This window comes from Gossypium raimondii, chromosome 9, assembly GCF_025698545.1.
Source record: "Gossypium raimondii isolate GPD5lz chromosome 9, ASM2569854v1, whole genome shotgun sequence".
NCBI classification, from domain to species: domain Eukaryota; kingdom Viridiplantae; phylum Streptophyta; class Magnoliopsida; order Malvales; family Malvaceae; genus Gossypium; species Gossypium raimondii.
Genome location: NC_068573.1, coordinates 46,889,973 through 46,903,678, shown reverse-complemented (window position 1 = coordinate 46,903,678; position 13,706 = coordinate 46,889,973). Strand labels below are relative to the sequence as shown.

The window sequence follows — 13,706 nt, the reverse complement described above, 5'->3', positions numbered from 1 at the left end:
CGTCTATATATGAATTTACTTGAGTTTTGAGTTCAACTACACAAACCATTCTCTTTCAGTTTAACCATTTTTTAGGCAAAATTTACATGGTTACTCAGCAAAACTGAGATGCTAATTCAAATCTTAGCATCTATTAATACATCTAAAATAAAACAAATAAATTCCTCTATCCGCTGAGTGTCACATGAATATATGCCCCCCCACAAATATACTCAACTTTTTTTTTTTTAAAGTTTTCTCATATATATCGATAATCATACCCTTAAACTCATCCCCAAATATGTATCAGATACGAAGACTGAACACAAGTACTTAAGAAAAAATGAAAAAATCCGAACAACAGCATGTATATCCACAACAGTTTTAGCTGTCTCACATCTTTGTTTTTACCTATATGCATAGTGCCCAAATGATTGCAGATGACATCAATTCTTAGTGGCACAGCCACAAACCACCAATGTAAAATCAGTGTCTAAATATAGGCATACATTTCTATATAAAGTTGTACTTAATAATTGAATCATTAAGCATGCAGTAATGCATATTATTAGAGTTTAGTAATTGATTGTGTTAAATGAGAAAGAGTGAGAATCTCAGGAAACATGCAATTGATGGTTGAAAAGTTAAAACCCTTCCCATAAATTGTAAGTGACAAAAAGAATTCGAACTGTCCAAATCCGAATTCACCAAATCCAACATCTGAAGTTGAAAAAACCCGAACCCTAAACCTACCCATCAAAACACATAATAACCCAAACCAGATGCAAACTCAAAATAACATGATTGGAAAACAGCTGAATTCGACTCAATCGGGACAGAAAACACTCAGAATTCAATATGATCTGAGCTCAAAATGGCCCAACCCGTGATCACCCTTTCACCACACAAATCTCCCACACCCTAAAGAAAGGGGCCATTGGAAAGAAGCCACAGGTTGTATTAAGAAACTCTTATTGACTTATTTTGCTGATAATCACAGTACTTGTTCCAATTTGTAGCAAGGAATGGTAATGGATGTTAAAAGTGCCACCAAGTACGGTGGATAACGAATTAGCTATCATGAGATTATCATACTTAATACTACACGATCAACATTCCATCCCGATTCCCATAACTTCAGGAAACTTATAAGAGAAAACCCAAACTTACAAAATGGTAATATCAGACATTATTCCTCTGTTTTACTATCAGTTTTCTTCTTGTTGCCGTATATCAATCCATTTTCCTGCCATCCATTCACATAAAAAGTCGAAAAATAAGCTTTAATTTTAATGAATATTTGAAATAAAAGCAAAAAAAAAAAAGGCATTTAATCAAACACCTGGGGATCAGGGATTGGTTTTCGTTTCTCTATATAGCGATAAGGATCCGAAGCTGCAAGAGCTGCCCTTTCCTAACAAAATCAACAATAAATCCTTTGTTTAAAACGAGGAAAAAGAACAGGAAAATTAAGTTGGATTTGGGTGAATTGATGGGGGGAAGAAACCTGTTGCTGTTTTTTGAGATCTTGAGAAGGTTTCACCCAAAGGAAATAAGCGAGAGTTCCAGCAACAACCCAAGAAGCTAAATTGGCACCTCCTCTAAGACCTCCCATTGAATTACCTATGAATGATCTCAAATTTCCCACTCCTCTGCTCCAACTGCTCCTCCCCATGCTTGTCCAAATTTGAAGATTGTTTCTGGTTTCCTTCTTTCTGTTCAATTGGGTTTTTTTTTTCTTAAATATGTTGAATGGGTTTAAAGTTTATATCTACTGTAATAAAGAGTTATGAGTTGAAAAGTATAGGATGTGGCCTTCCTTAAAATAATATACATACGTATATGTATAAACCCTAAGGTTTAATTAATTTAGGTTTAGGATAAAAATCACATGTGATAGATGTTTTAAAACCAGCTTTCGGTATAGTTGGTAAAGGTTAGAACTTATCATGGTTTGGATTATTCGACTGATTCAAGTTCGGCTGGAATTTGTAATATATATATATATATTACTGTGTTTTGTGGTTATGATTTTGTTATTATATCGTTATTATTTTGTTGTTATTTAGATATTGTATAATTATTATTTTATTGTTAATTTTATTATTATTTCAGATGTATTTATTTGTTAAATTAAATCTATTTTAGTGTTATTTAAATATAAATATCTTTTTAAATTTATTATCATTTGGTTGAGAAATATTTATTTTAATTTATTTTAATACATGTAATATATTATATTTTTAAATTTATTTTATATAAAATAATATTATAAAAAATTTAATACAGTCAGGCTCGTGTCTTAGTATTTTTATTCGGGTCTGACTTGAATAAAATTTTAAACTCATTTTTTGAGTTAAACTCGGACTTAAAATTTGTTGAAGCCTGACCTGACCCATAATCATCTCTAATAAAGACCAAAGTTTTATGTATTGGAGTAATTAAATCCAAGGGTAATTAAGAAACCTTGCCCCTAAAATGAAAATTTTATATTTTAACTACTTTAAATTTTGAAAAGTTAAACTAAAATTTAATTTAAACTATTTAAAATTACAAAATTGTTTTAGAAATTATAAATTTATAAGTTTATGATTGAATTTTTTGCATTTTGTCTCTAATTTAATTTTGGTCCCTCCAAACAAATTTCAACTCAAGTGATGCTAGATAGAGGTGATCATGGGCCGAGCTGGGTTCGGGTCGGGCCCAAACAAAATTTTAGGCCCGTTTTCTAGGCCTGGGCTCAGTCTAACCCGAAATATGGGCCTAAAAATTTGTCCAAGCCCGGCCCAAGAGAAATTTGCTAAGTTCGATCCCGGTCCGGCCCGGCCCATATTAAATATATATATTTGATTAAAAATAAAATTATATATTTAACATATAATTCAAGCCGAGCCTGGGCCAAAAAAGTTTTACCCGAGGCCCGGCCTGTTTTCTAAATGGGCCTCATTTTTTGCTCAAACCCATATTTCGGACCTATATTTTTACCCGAACCCTCCCATTTTTCGGGCGGACTGTCGAGCCGGGCCGAGTGGCCCAACCCATGATCACCTCTAATGTTAGATAGATTCAATAGTAATTAAGAATAAAAATCGATTAATTTTTCTAACTATTTAAATCAAAGTTATTATTAGAGATAAGTAAGTAGAGGTGATCATGGGTTGGGCTACCCGGCCCGGCCTAATGGCCTGCCCGAAAATAGGAGGGTTCGGATAAAAATATAGGCCCTAAATATGGGTTTGAGCAAAAAAACGAGGCCCGTTTAGAAAACGAGCTGGGCTCGAGTAAAACTTTTTTGGCCCGGGCCAGGCCCGAATTATATATTTTATTTTTAATCAAATATATATATTTTATATATTAAATATATATTTAATATGGGCCGGGCCAGGCCAGGCTTAGCAATTTTCTTTCGAGCTGGGCTTGGACAAATTTTTAGGCCCATATTTTGGGCCGGGCTAGGCCCAGGCCTAGAAAACGAGCCTAAAATTTTGTCTGTGCCCAGCCCGAATCCAGCCCATGATCACCTCTACTTTAAAGTAAGTGACCAAAATGTAAATTTATTAATAATTTAATAATTTATCCAAAAAATTATAATTAAAAAAATGGGTAAACTACACCATTAGTCATTAAATTATGGGTAAGTTTTCGTTTTGGTCACTTAACTAAAAAAATTACAATTTGGTCGTTGAACTATTCGAAAGTATTCATTTAAGTCACTAGACTTTTTAAAATCAATATTGTATGATTTTCTCTATTCACACTGTTTGCACTTTGCACCGGTTGAAAGCTCTTTTTCCCCTTCTCTTCTACAGTTCAATTTTAATTTTTTTCATGAAACAGCTTTAGACGTAATGAATCTACAAACCAAAATTTAAACAATTTTTTTCTCCAATCTTCAACATTGACCATCAGATCAACTTGGATCTAAAATATGTTCTTCTACTCGTTGATGGGTATTGATCAATGTATATTGATCGCCGAATCGTCGCTTGAAGCTCGCTAGCAGAACTTAAAAAAAAAAAAAAACTTAACAACTCAATGGCTTAAATGAAAACTTTCGAATAGTTCGGTGATCAAATAGTAATTTGTTTTTAGTTAAGTGGCCAAAACTAAAACTTACCCATCTTTTAGTGACTAATGGTGTAATTTTACCTTAAAAAAATCTACCATACTAGAGAGTTCAAAGGCATTCGATTCGAGTCTGTTGTATTTGCTTTGAGTTTTTCAAGTTTCTGATTTTGAGATCGGAGTTCCACCTCTGTTTCCCTGTATTCCTATCGTTTCCACTTCCTCCAAAATCCTGATTTCAGGTTTGCATCAATTACACTGTTACCCATTTTAATTTTTTTTCTTTGGTGTATACAAATATAATGTTCATGTTATATAGTTATGATTTGGGTTGTCTAGATTCAGATTCATATTTTGGATTAACGTCGCAAAGCTTGGAGATATTTCAATCCAATTGCAGCTTCTCGCATGATAACGCTTCCCCGATATGTCTAAACTGATGTTCTTCTTAGCTGGAATATAACCCAAAAAGAAAGTTACTTTGTGTGATTTTGATGTTCTTGTTTATGTTTCATTAATTTTAAAAAATCACTGTACCTTTATCTATATTATGGATTTTCAAAATTTCTTTTAAAGAGTGGATTTTGGGTACAATTGTGCTTTTACCTACAACCTTTTGAACTCAACATTCATTAAAGCTATACAGATAAAAGTGATACAAGTTGCTGCGAAGGAGAATTTATCGTATCTGCTATCTCTACATGTGCGCACACCATCACAATTGCCACACTCAAACAAACAGAGACAATATAATCTATGTATTGATGACCTCAAGAACCAGGCTTTAATCCATAGTCAATCCTATTCCCAATTAGAGCAGTTGACAATCGAATCCAATCGTTTCCATTGTTTTTGTATCCATAATACTGCAAAAAGAAAGCCTCAAGAATAGTGGGGTCGTTGAGTTTATTGATCCTTTATCTTAGGCATAGTCGGTTCTATTTCTTAATGAGGGCATGGAAAGGGTATATAACTTACGGGTAGAGTGTCATCTTGATAAGTTGGAAGTCATCGGTTTGAGCCTGATTACCCTTTTGCTTGTTCTTTGGTACACTTCTACGGATGTATTAACATTCTATGTACCATATGGCATAAGTTTTTTTCTCCCTTTTTGATGTTAGAATTGATCTTCCCATACCTCAAGGATGACAACTGCAGCTTGTTTTATCATCGCGAGCCGAAATGACATCCCAATATATGAAGCTGAAGTGGGTTCTGCTGCTAAAGTATGATGTTTCTCCACATCTTCCAATGTATTTATTCCTTAGACATATGCTCATATCAAACACTTACACTTGAGTCTGAATTACATAGTTTGTTTCCGTCTCACTGACTGAATCTCTTAATGCAGAGAGAAGATGCTGCTCAGCTGCCACAATTCATATTACAAGCAGCTCTGGATATTGTTCAAGATCTTGCATGGACCACTAGTGCCATGTGAGTTCTGTTTTTCACAATACATCAACGTCAGTATATTCCGGGCAACTTTAGAAACTTGTGCTATATTTCTTTCATCATACTGTTGCAGGATCTTGAAAACAATTGACAAATTCAATGATTTGGTGGTATCGGTTTATGTTACAGATGATCATATCCTTAACATGTACTGAACTGACTCGAATATTCATGACTCGATAACTTTCATTGTCATTTGAGTATCGCCTGTTTCTAGTTCTAAACCAATCCATTTCCTTCACTTCATTATACATACACGATTTATGCTACTTCACGACTCTCGTAGCGATGATGGAATCAAAAGCTTTTTCCAAGAGGTTCATGAGCTTTATATAAAGGTAACCATTGTTCCCTGCTCCTGTTAACTCATCTTCTTAGCTATATGAAGCACGCTCACATCTGACATTGCCTGATCGATGTTTTCATTATCTGGTAATTGCAGAGTCTTCTTAATCCACTCTACTTGCCTGGTTCCCGCATTACATCATCACATTTCGATACAAAAGTTGGTGCTCTTGCAAGAAAATATCTCTAGGCAAGCAAATTTTTCTGTTCAAGAACTCGATATCGAGCTTAATATAAATTCTTGACGTGTTCATAATTCGGGTTATATTCTCATCTTTTTTATTCAAGTTATACCCTTTTTAGTTATTTTTCTCATGTTTGTGTCCAGTCCTATTATTTTCTTTAGTATAGTGTGAAATCGTTTCATGTTGTAACGGGATGACGGAACGGAACATGGAAAAGATAGAACTGGGTAACTTTCAACGTCTAAAAAGGTATCCAATGAAGATGAACTTGTAGTATTTGACTATTTTATTATTACTATAAATTAATGAATTCCTATTAAAAAGTAGAAAATAGCTCAATAATTGGATCCAAAACTTTTAAATTCGAGTTTGGATATTTTAATTTTTATTTTTTAACTGGATGAATACATTTTAAATTTTTTGAATCAATTTTAAATTAAAAAATAAATAATAAATGTGACAAAATTTTAATAATTATTATTTGATTTAATTTTTATTATATTCTAAAAACTAAAAATAATTAAGTACATATACATAATTTTCAACTGAATTTTATAATATTTAGTTAATGAGATGTTTTGGAGAAAAAAAATATTAGAACGAGTCGGGTAAAGAAAAACCCGAACCCGAGACCAGAAAAAGGAAAGTAAAGTTAGCCACCACTCGGTAGCAGCGACCCCATTTCTGACTCGCCTCACTCACTCACTCACTCAGTAAATGAAAGACTTCCTCAATAATAATAAATAGAAATAATACTAGGAAAAATGAAAGCTAACAAACAAAAAGCTCTCATTTTGAGTAATTTATTTATTAGGTTTCCCAAAAATTATTAAGAAAATAAATAATAATACTCATAAAATTTAATCCTTTTTTTCACCCACCGATTCAACCCTCCTTTTTGATTTGATAACTTTCTTCCTCTCAATTTTCACCGGAATATGTTATGTGTTCCACATCTTCAGGTAACTTTTTTATTTTCTTTTCCAGTGTTTGGTAGCTAAGAAAATGCTGGAAAAAGGAAGGAAATTTGGATAAGTGTGGATTTTTTTTGTTGGTCTTTTGGGGGGTTTGTGCTTACCAAGAAGTAAGGAAATTTGGGTGATTTTTCTTTTTTGGAGTTGTTTGAGCTAACTCTTCATTGTTTGGTAAGAGAAGAGTGAAGTAGAAGTTTGAGCTCAGATATTTTTTTCTCTTTTTTTTTTTTTTTGGTTTCCTTTTGTTAGACGCTTAATCTGGTGAGCTTGGTTTGCTTCAGTTATAATTTTTTTTCTTTGAGATACTGTAATTTCGTCTTGGGACAGATGGTAAGATTTGAGAAAATTTTATGGTTTGATTCTTGATTTAGTTTGTTTTCAGGGTTTTTTTTTATATTTTTGCTTTTTTAAGATTGATGTGTTTATATGGTTTAGTTTTGTTGTTTATGCTTAATATATTGCTTACTCGTTTGTTTGCTAATCTAAGAAATTGTCTGGGGAAAAAAGGAAAATGGGTATCCCCCCCCCCCCCGGGTAGATTTAGGTTTCCTTAACGAAATCCTGTTAAAAAATGGAAAAGAAAGTTGAACTTTAGCTGATCACTACCTGGGTTAAACAATTCTTATCCAATTTTACTTAGATTTGTAACTCTTTGTTTTAGCTGATGTGATGGAAGAACTAAAATATTGTTTCTAAATGTTCTCAATTAAGCTTAATTAATTGCTTGATTGAGTTAAGCTAGAGTTTCTGTTAATATATGTCTACTCCATAGTTTGTCTTCAGCAAATAAAAGATCTTGATAGTAATTTACTGCAGTTGTGAGGCTATTTAAGTGGGATTCGTTAATTTTGGAAAAGTATGAAAAAACAAAATGGCGTAGAAAGTACTATTTCCATCTTTTTTCTTCTGTCTGGAGTTTAGGTAGATTCCTTATAGAGCTTGTCTAGGTGTGGTTCTGGCTGTAATCGAACTGAGATAAAATGGTTTTTGGGTGGGTGAAGAGGGAGAAAATTGTGAGGTTGAGGGGCTCTGGAAGAGTGTCATAGTTAAAACTTTGATGACTGGCTTGATTGTTGATTCTGGAGTGTCAGAGTCCCTTGTTCTAATTACAAGCTTTAGATGGAAAGTTTCTAGTGTGGGTTGAATTGTAGTACTAGTTTAGTTGTTAAGCCTTACTTTGTTTGTATGGTGCATAAAGAGTTGAAGGAGGTAAAAAGATGCTCACTGAGTCCGTAACTAATTGTTTTTACTTACAATCAGACAGTGCCTAAACTGGAAATGCCCGTGACTATAATGTAAATGTACAGAATTGAAACTTGCAGGTAGGGTGATGATACAGTGTGATGCAGCTGTAATAGCTATGGTCCTATGGATATGAAATTTTTCATCAATGTTTATGCTTTATTTTATTGCTTTTCTCCTACAAAGTTTGACACGTGGTGCTGTTTTTGTTGCAAGGATAAAGAGTTACATTTAGTTTTACATTATTTCTTATTGGGCATTGGTTTTCTTTCCTGAACTTGCTCTAACACATGAAGCTGATATAGGCTTTACCGCACTGCTGCAATCATTGTTAGAGAGCTACAAGAGCATTTTCAGTTGCATGACCCAATGGTGGCAAAAGGCTAGAAGAGCTATGGATTGCTTTCAGAGTGTTAGTCGTGTTAAAGGCAAGTTGTTTGATTGCCTAATTGGATCTACTTAACTTTAGCTTTAGACATGACATTGTGGTGCTTAAAAAGTGGTGGAGGTCCATAAATTTTATGTTATGAAGGTTTTGAGTTGGCTTTTTTCTTAATTTTAAGAGAATATTTCTATGAATATAGGGCAAGTTCTCCTTTATTTTCAAGTTGAACCATGTATTTTTTAATTTGTTCGGGATGATAAATTTTTACTTGAAGTTCACACTTATAGGGAATCTTAGAGGAGTCACAATGAAGAAGTAAGTAATTACAGTAATTTCCCCCAGTTAATGGTTAGCCATCATTATGTTTTATTATAATTTTGAGTTTGGCCTAGATCTCTTAGTTTTGTTCTTTGTGTTTACCTTACTGGCAAAACGTATACATGGTGCTTTAGCATTAAACTTTAACCTTCGTTCCAGAACTTACTATATTTATCTTTTGAATATTTATCCCTTTATTGATACAAATGTGACTTGTGTATGGTTGCAGGTTCCCTATGCCAACAGTTATTAATATTCATTTTCTGGTTATCGAGTTTCCAAGATGTTGCCACATTGCATGACCCTAGTCACATTCCTTCCACGTCTGAGCTAGCTAATCCACCGACTACTGCATTATTTGAACCTATAGAAATATCCCCTGCTGTCATTCCACGATACCCTTCTCCTGACGAATCTGTACCACCCATGTACCCAAGTTTCCCCACAACATATGAACCAAATTTAACTGGAAGGTGCCCTGTAAATTTTTCTGCTATCTCGAATATCATGGGGAAAACAGCATCTGATTGTTCTCTACCTTTGGCAGCACTTGTAGGAAATGTTATATGTTGTCCACAGCTTGGTAGTTTACTCCACATCTTCCAGGGTTATGGCATCGATTCTGATAAGTTGGTCTTGGGAAATGCTGTTGCTAATGATTGTTTTTCAGATGTCATTAGTATCTTAGCTAGCAGAGGGGCCAACAAGACAATTCCCACGGTATGTTCTGTAAAATCATCAAATCTCACAGGTGGTTCTTGTCCGGTGAAGAATGTTAATACCTTTGAGAAAACAGTGAATACGAGCAAGTTATTAGAGGCTTGCAGCACTGTTGATCCTCTAAAGGAGTGCTGCAGGCCGGTTTGCCAACCTGCAATTATGGAAGCTGCTCTACAGATTTCTGGAACACAAATGATGCTCAATGATGATAAAACTGTAGTAGGGGAGACTAATCATATGGATGCCATTAATGACTGTAAAGGGGTGGTATATTCATATCTTTCAAGGAAACTCTTGCCAGATGTGGCCAACTCTGCATTCAGAATACTATCTGCCTGCAAGGTCAACAAGGGTACAGTTTCTGTATATCTTGCCTGATTGTTGTTCAATATTACTTTATCAACTGTTCTGGTTGTTTATGTGTTACCCAAGTCTTCTTTGCAAACTTGCTTGGGTGTGTATTTTACCTTGGGACAGTTCAAGTCAAGATGATTTTATATTGTATGGAGCCATCATTTGGTGAAAGAATTGAAAGTAGAGGCAGTGTAGGTAGTCTGAATGGATTGTAGATTTATGTTTAAATCACCTTCATCATTTGTGTTTTACATGATATATTTTTTCTTCTTTATTGTTGGTTCCTATGTTGTTCCAGCTCTTTTTTAAGTACCCGTTCCAACACATTTCCAGATGTGGGGTTTTTGGATATGATTATTCATTTTTTAATGTTGGTCCATTAGGCATTATCCTGAACTTCTTATTCCTTCTCTGAATTCGCATGGTTATTTTCCATTTGCATTGCAAGATGTTGTAGCATTTGTTTTGTATTATTTGCCAGTATTTTATGTTGCCTACAACAGGATAATTATTTTTTGAATTTGCAGTTTGCCCTTTGGAATTTAACCAGCCATCAGAAGTAATTAAGGCATGCCGTAACATAGCTGCTCCCAGCCCTTCCTGTTGTAGCTCATTAAATACATACATTGCGGGGATACAGAAGCAAATGTTAATAACAAACAAGCAAGCCATTGTCTGTGCAACTATGTTTGGATCAATATTAAGAAAAGGCGGAGTTATGACAAATGTTTATGAGCTTTGTGATGTTGACTTAAAAGATTTTAGTATCCAAGGTACGGTATTCTTTTTTATGTTCTTCTACAACATTGTCCATTTTGCTCTGTTTGTATTGCTGTTTTATCTGATATTGAGGTTTTCTTCTTTCTGCCTGTTTAATTCCTATGGGCGGTTGCTACGACAGCATACGGACAACAAGGTTTGTCACATTTCTTACTCTTCCTATCCCCCCACATTTACACATGCATTGGCTAAAAATATAGATGGTCTATGTGTGTGAAATCAGAATGTACCATATGGCCTGAAATTTTTTTTGTATTGTCTACATATTTAGGATGCCTATTACGAAGCTTACCAGCAGATGTGATATTTGACAATTCGACGGGCTACAGCTTTACATGCGACTTGACTGACAACATTGGAGCACCGTGGCCGTCATCATCTTCAATGTCGTCCTTGTCTCTTTGTGCTCCAGGTAATTGATTGAGGATAAAAAATGGCTTTTGTATGTTTGCTTTTTATCTGGAAGGGATCAACACAATTGAAGTGTGGATTCAATAAAGGAACATAATTGCCTTGTGTGCTTCATCTTAGCGTCCTAATGGTTGTTTCCTGCTGCTGCAGAGATGTCGTTGCCTGCCTTACCAACATCGGAGACGCTGAAAAATCTAGGTATGTAACATTTATTATTCATATTGCAATAAGCATGCTGGAAATGACAAGCATCTATGCTGCTCTGATTCTTCATTTTGCTTGAAGTATTTGTATCAATACCCATTTCTAACATATATTTGGATATTGGTACGGGGATATAAGGACTCCAAATACAAGAAAAACCTAACCCGTACCTGTTACACACCTTAGTTTGAGTAACATAGATATGGTTATTTTATGTAATATATATATTGAAATTATAGATTGTTGTGAAATTGTGGAGAAATATTGATTTGAGTTGGTTGATGCAGGCTGCCATGGATGCACATTGGAAATGTTGGTACCCATTTTTTCATTTTTTGTTTTCAGTACATTTTTGTACTGAAAAAGAGTTTGTAGTTTGCAGGTTGAGGTTGAGGTTGAGGTGGTTTAAAAAAGGACAGTGTAGGACTTTTGTGTGGTGGAAAAATTTACTTGCATTGTATGTTTCCATTAGGCCCTTCTTGTATAGTAAGTATCCATATGTTTTGTCTTCCCTTTCTATGCTTTCTCTCCCATTCGTCCCGCTGTTTTTGATAAATTTGCTTTTAATGTATAGGACTTTGAATTTTTTTTTAAAACAAATCCAAAAAAATATCATTTTCTATATTATAATTGAAATCTTTTTAAATGAATTTCATTAAACTGAATCAAATTGAATTTTACAATATATTTTTGTATTGATAAGAAATTGCATTTTTCTTCTTTTCGTTCTTTCTTTGATTGCAAGCCGTGTGCGCCGACGAGGTTGTCTTTATGAGACAAAAAGTAGAGGGAGCTAAGCTAAGCTAGTGAAAATGAGTGAAAAAAGGTACGTTTATCAAAAGAGGAAGCCTATTAAATGAGTTTTTGTTTTATGCTTTTTAGATATTATTTGTTTGCTTTATAAATATTTTTATAAGGAAATTCAAATAAATAAATAATATTATATAAATCTTTTTAAGTTATTTTTACTTTTTTAAATATAAAATATAAAAACAGCAGTTAAATTTTTTTAATTTTTATTTCATAAATCATCCAAAAGTTGGACTGATTTTTTACTTAATTTTTTTACTCAATTCTAGTTTCCAACCACACGAGTGCTTGCAAGCATGGTGTGGATCATATTATGCCATGAGGAATGAGATCTTAAAAAGGGGGTTTGGTTTGCCGAATATAATATTATGGTTTGTAACGTGATATTTTAAAATGAGATTATAGTGTTTAGATTGTCAATATTTTAGTCATCCTATAACCTTATATTACGTAATATTCTCAATATGTAATCTAGAGTGTAACATCATTGCACTCCATTTCTTAGGTTATTGTGGATTACGGGCATAATCTTAAATTTTAGACCAATTTATCTCTTGTTTTTTCAAATAAAGTCGGAGACTAATGAAAAACAAATATATATTTTTGCATTGAACCAATAGATGTCATATATTACAATTATAATTATTTTATTTTATTTTACAATTTATTTATTAATATATTAATTATGATTATGGTTGGTGTTGCAATAACTTTTCATGAATTGTTATAATTATTATTCATAAATTTATTTCAATGTCAAATACTTATTTATATGTAAATTATAATAAAATGTAAAAATAAAAAATATTAATTTTATGAAAATTGAGACTAAAAGTATAAAATGAGCTAAACTTGTTAAAAAAACAAAATTTATAATAAAAACAATTGAGTAAAATATGCCTATAGTCAATTGTACATTTCATCAACCAGCCACGTAATCTTATTATTGAACAAAAAAACATTCATAAATCTTACATTCCAAAAAAATGAACCGAATAATTGCATAACCTTATGACGACGTAATTAAGATTCAACGAATCAAACATCTCTAAAATTTTGTCAACATCGATTATTATTTAATATTAATATTAATATATTTTTATAATTAAATTTTAAATTAAAATATTAATAAACAATAACTTTGGTCCGGTTAAATTCGTCCAAATATAAAATACATCATTATTGAAGTTCAGTTTGAGATATTGAAATATTTAAATTCATTAACAATTTTAATGTTTAAATCAGTTAATTCTTTTAGGAAAATTGAGATATTGAAATTACGAGTCTCATTATATTATTCTGCTTTATCCCTAATATGTACTATGTATTTTCTTTCCTGTATTTAAAATTTTAAAATACAAAAAATACTTAAATTCCTGATATTATTTAAAATTTAAAATGAATAGTATGGATATTAATTTTTATACCCAAAAGAAAAACTAAGAAATTTGAGAACAAAAATCATCGATTCATTACACG

At 32.8% G+C, this 13,706-nt stretch overlaps 3 protein-coding genes across 6 annotated transcripts; 2 read left to right on the top strand and 1 right to left on the bottom strand.

Annotated features, from left to right (window-relative positions):
* Positions 1–934: 934 nt before the first annotated feature.
* Positions 935–1,828, bottom strand: LOC105800447 (uncharacterized). Its single transcript, XM_012631599.2, has 3 exons — positions 1,487–1,828; positions 1,322–1,393; positions 935–1,225 (listed from the first exon to the last, which is right to left on the bottom strand). The coding sequence occupies exons 1-3, from the start codon at positions 1,652–1,654 to the stop codon at positions 1,169–1,171; spliced, it is 297 nt and encodes a 98-aa protein (XP_012487053.1). The 5' UTR covers positions 1,655–1,828; the 3' UTR covers positions 935–1,168.
* Positions 1,829–4,195: 2,367 nt separating this feature from the next.
* Positions 4,196–6,236, top strand: LOC105797981 (transport protein particle 20 kDa subunit). Its single transcript, XM_052620974.1, is given in 5 exon segments — positions 4,196–4,286; positions 5,166–5,270; positions 5,396–5,481; positions 5,573–5,837; positions 5,942–6,236. Coding segments are annotated over 4 exon segments (525 nt in total). The 5' UTR covers positions 4,196–4,286; positions 5,166–5,189; the 3' UTR covers positions 6,035–6,236.
* Positions 6,237–6,789: 553 nt separating this feature from the next.
* LOC105800446 (uncharacterized GPI-anchored protein At1g61900) lies at positions 6,790–12,773 on the top strand. Of its 4 annotated transcripts, XM_052620972.1 has the most exons (11): positions 6,791–6,991; positions 8,551–8,673; positions 9,178–10,020; positions 10,550–10,795; positions 10,924–10,938; positions 11,074–11,214; positions 11,364–11,411; positions 11,705–11,729; positions 11,800–11,903; positions 12,163–12,243; positions 12,497–12,773. In XM_052620972.1, exons 1-10 carry the CDS (start codon positions 6,973–6,975, stop codon positions 12,222–12,224), a joined length of 1,626 nt encoding a protein of 541 aa, XP_052476932.1. In that variant the 5' UTR covers positions 6,791–6,972; the 3' UTR covers positions 12,225–12,243; positions 12,497–12,773. The 4 variants fall into 4 exon arrangements, with proteins under 4 accessions (XP_052476930.1, XP_052476932.1, XP_052476933.1 ...); XM_052620973.1 differs by lacking the exon at positions 11,800–11,903; XM_052620970.1 differs by lacking the exons at positions 12,163–12,243; positions 12,497–12,773 and having other exon boundaries at positions 6,790–6,991; positions 11,800–12,077.
* The last annotated feature ends 933 nt before the right edge of the window (positions 12,774–13,706 follow it).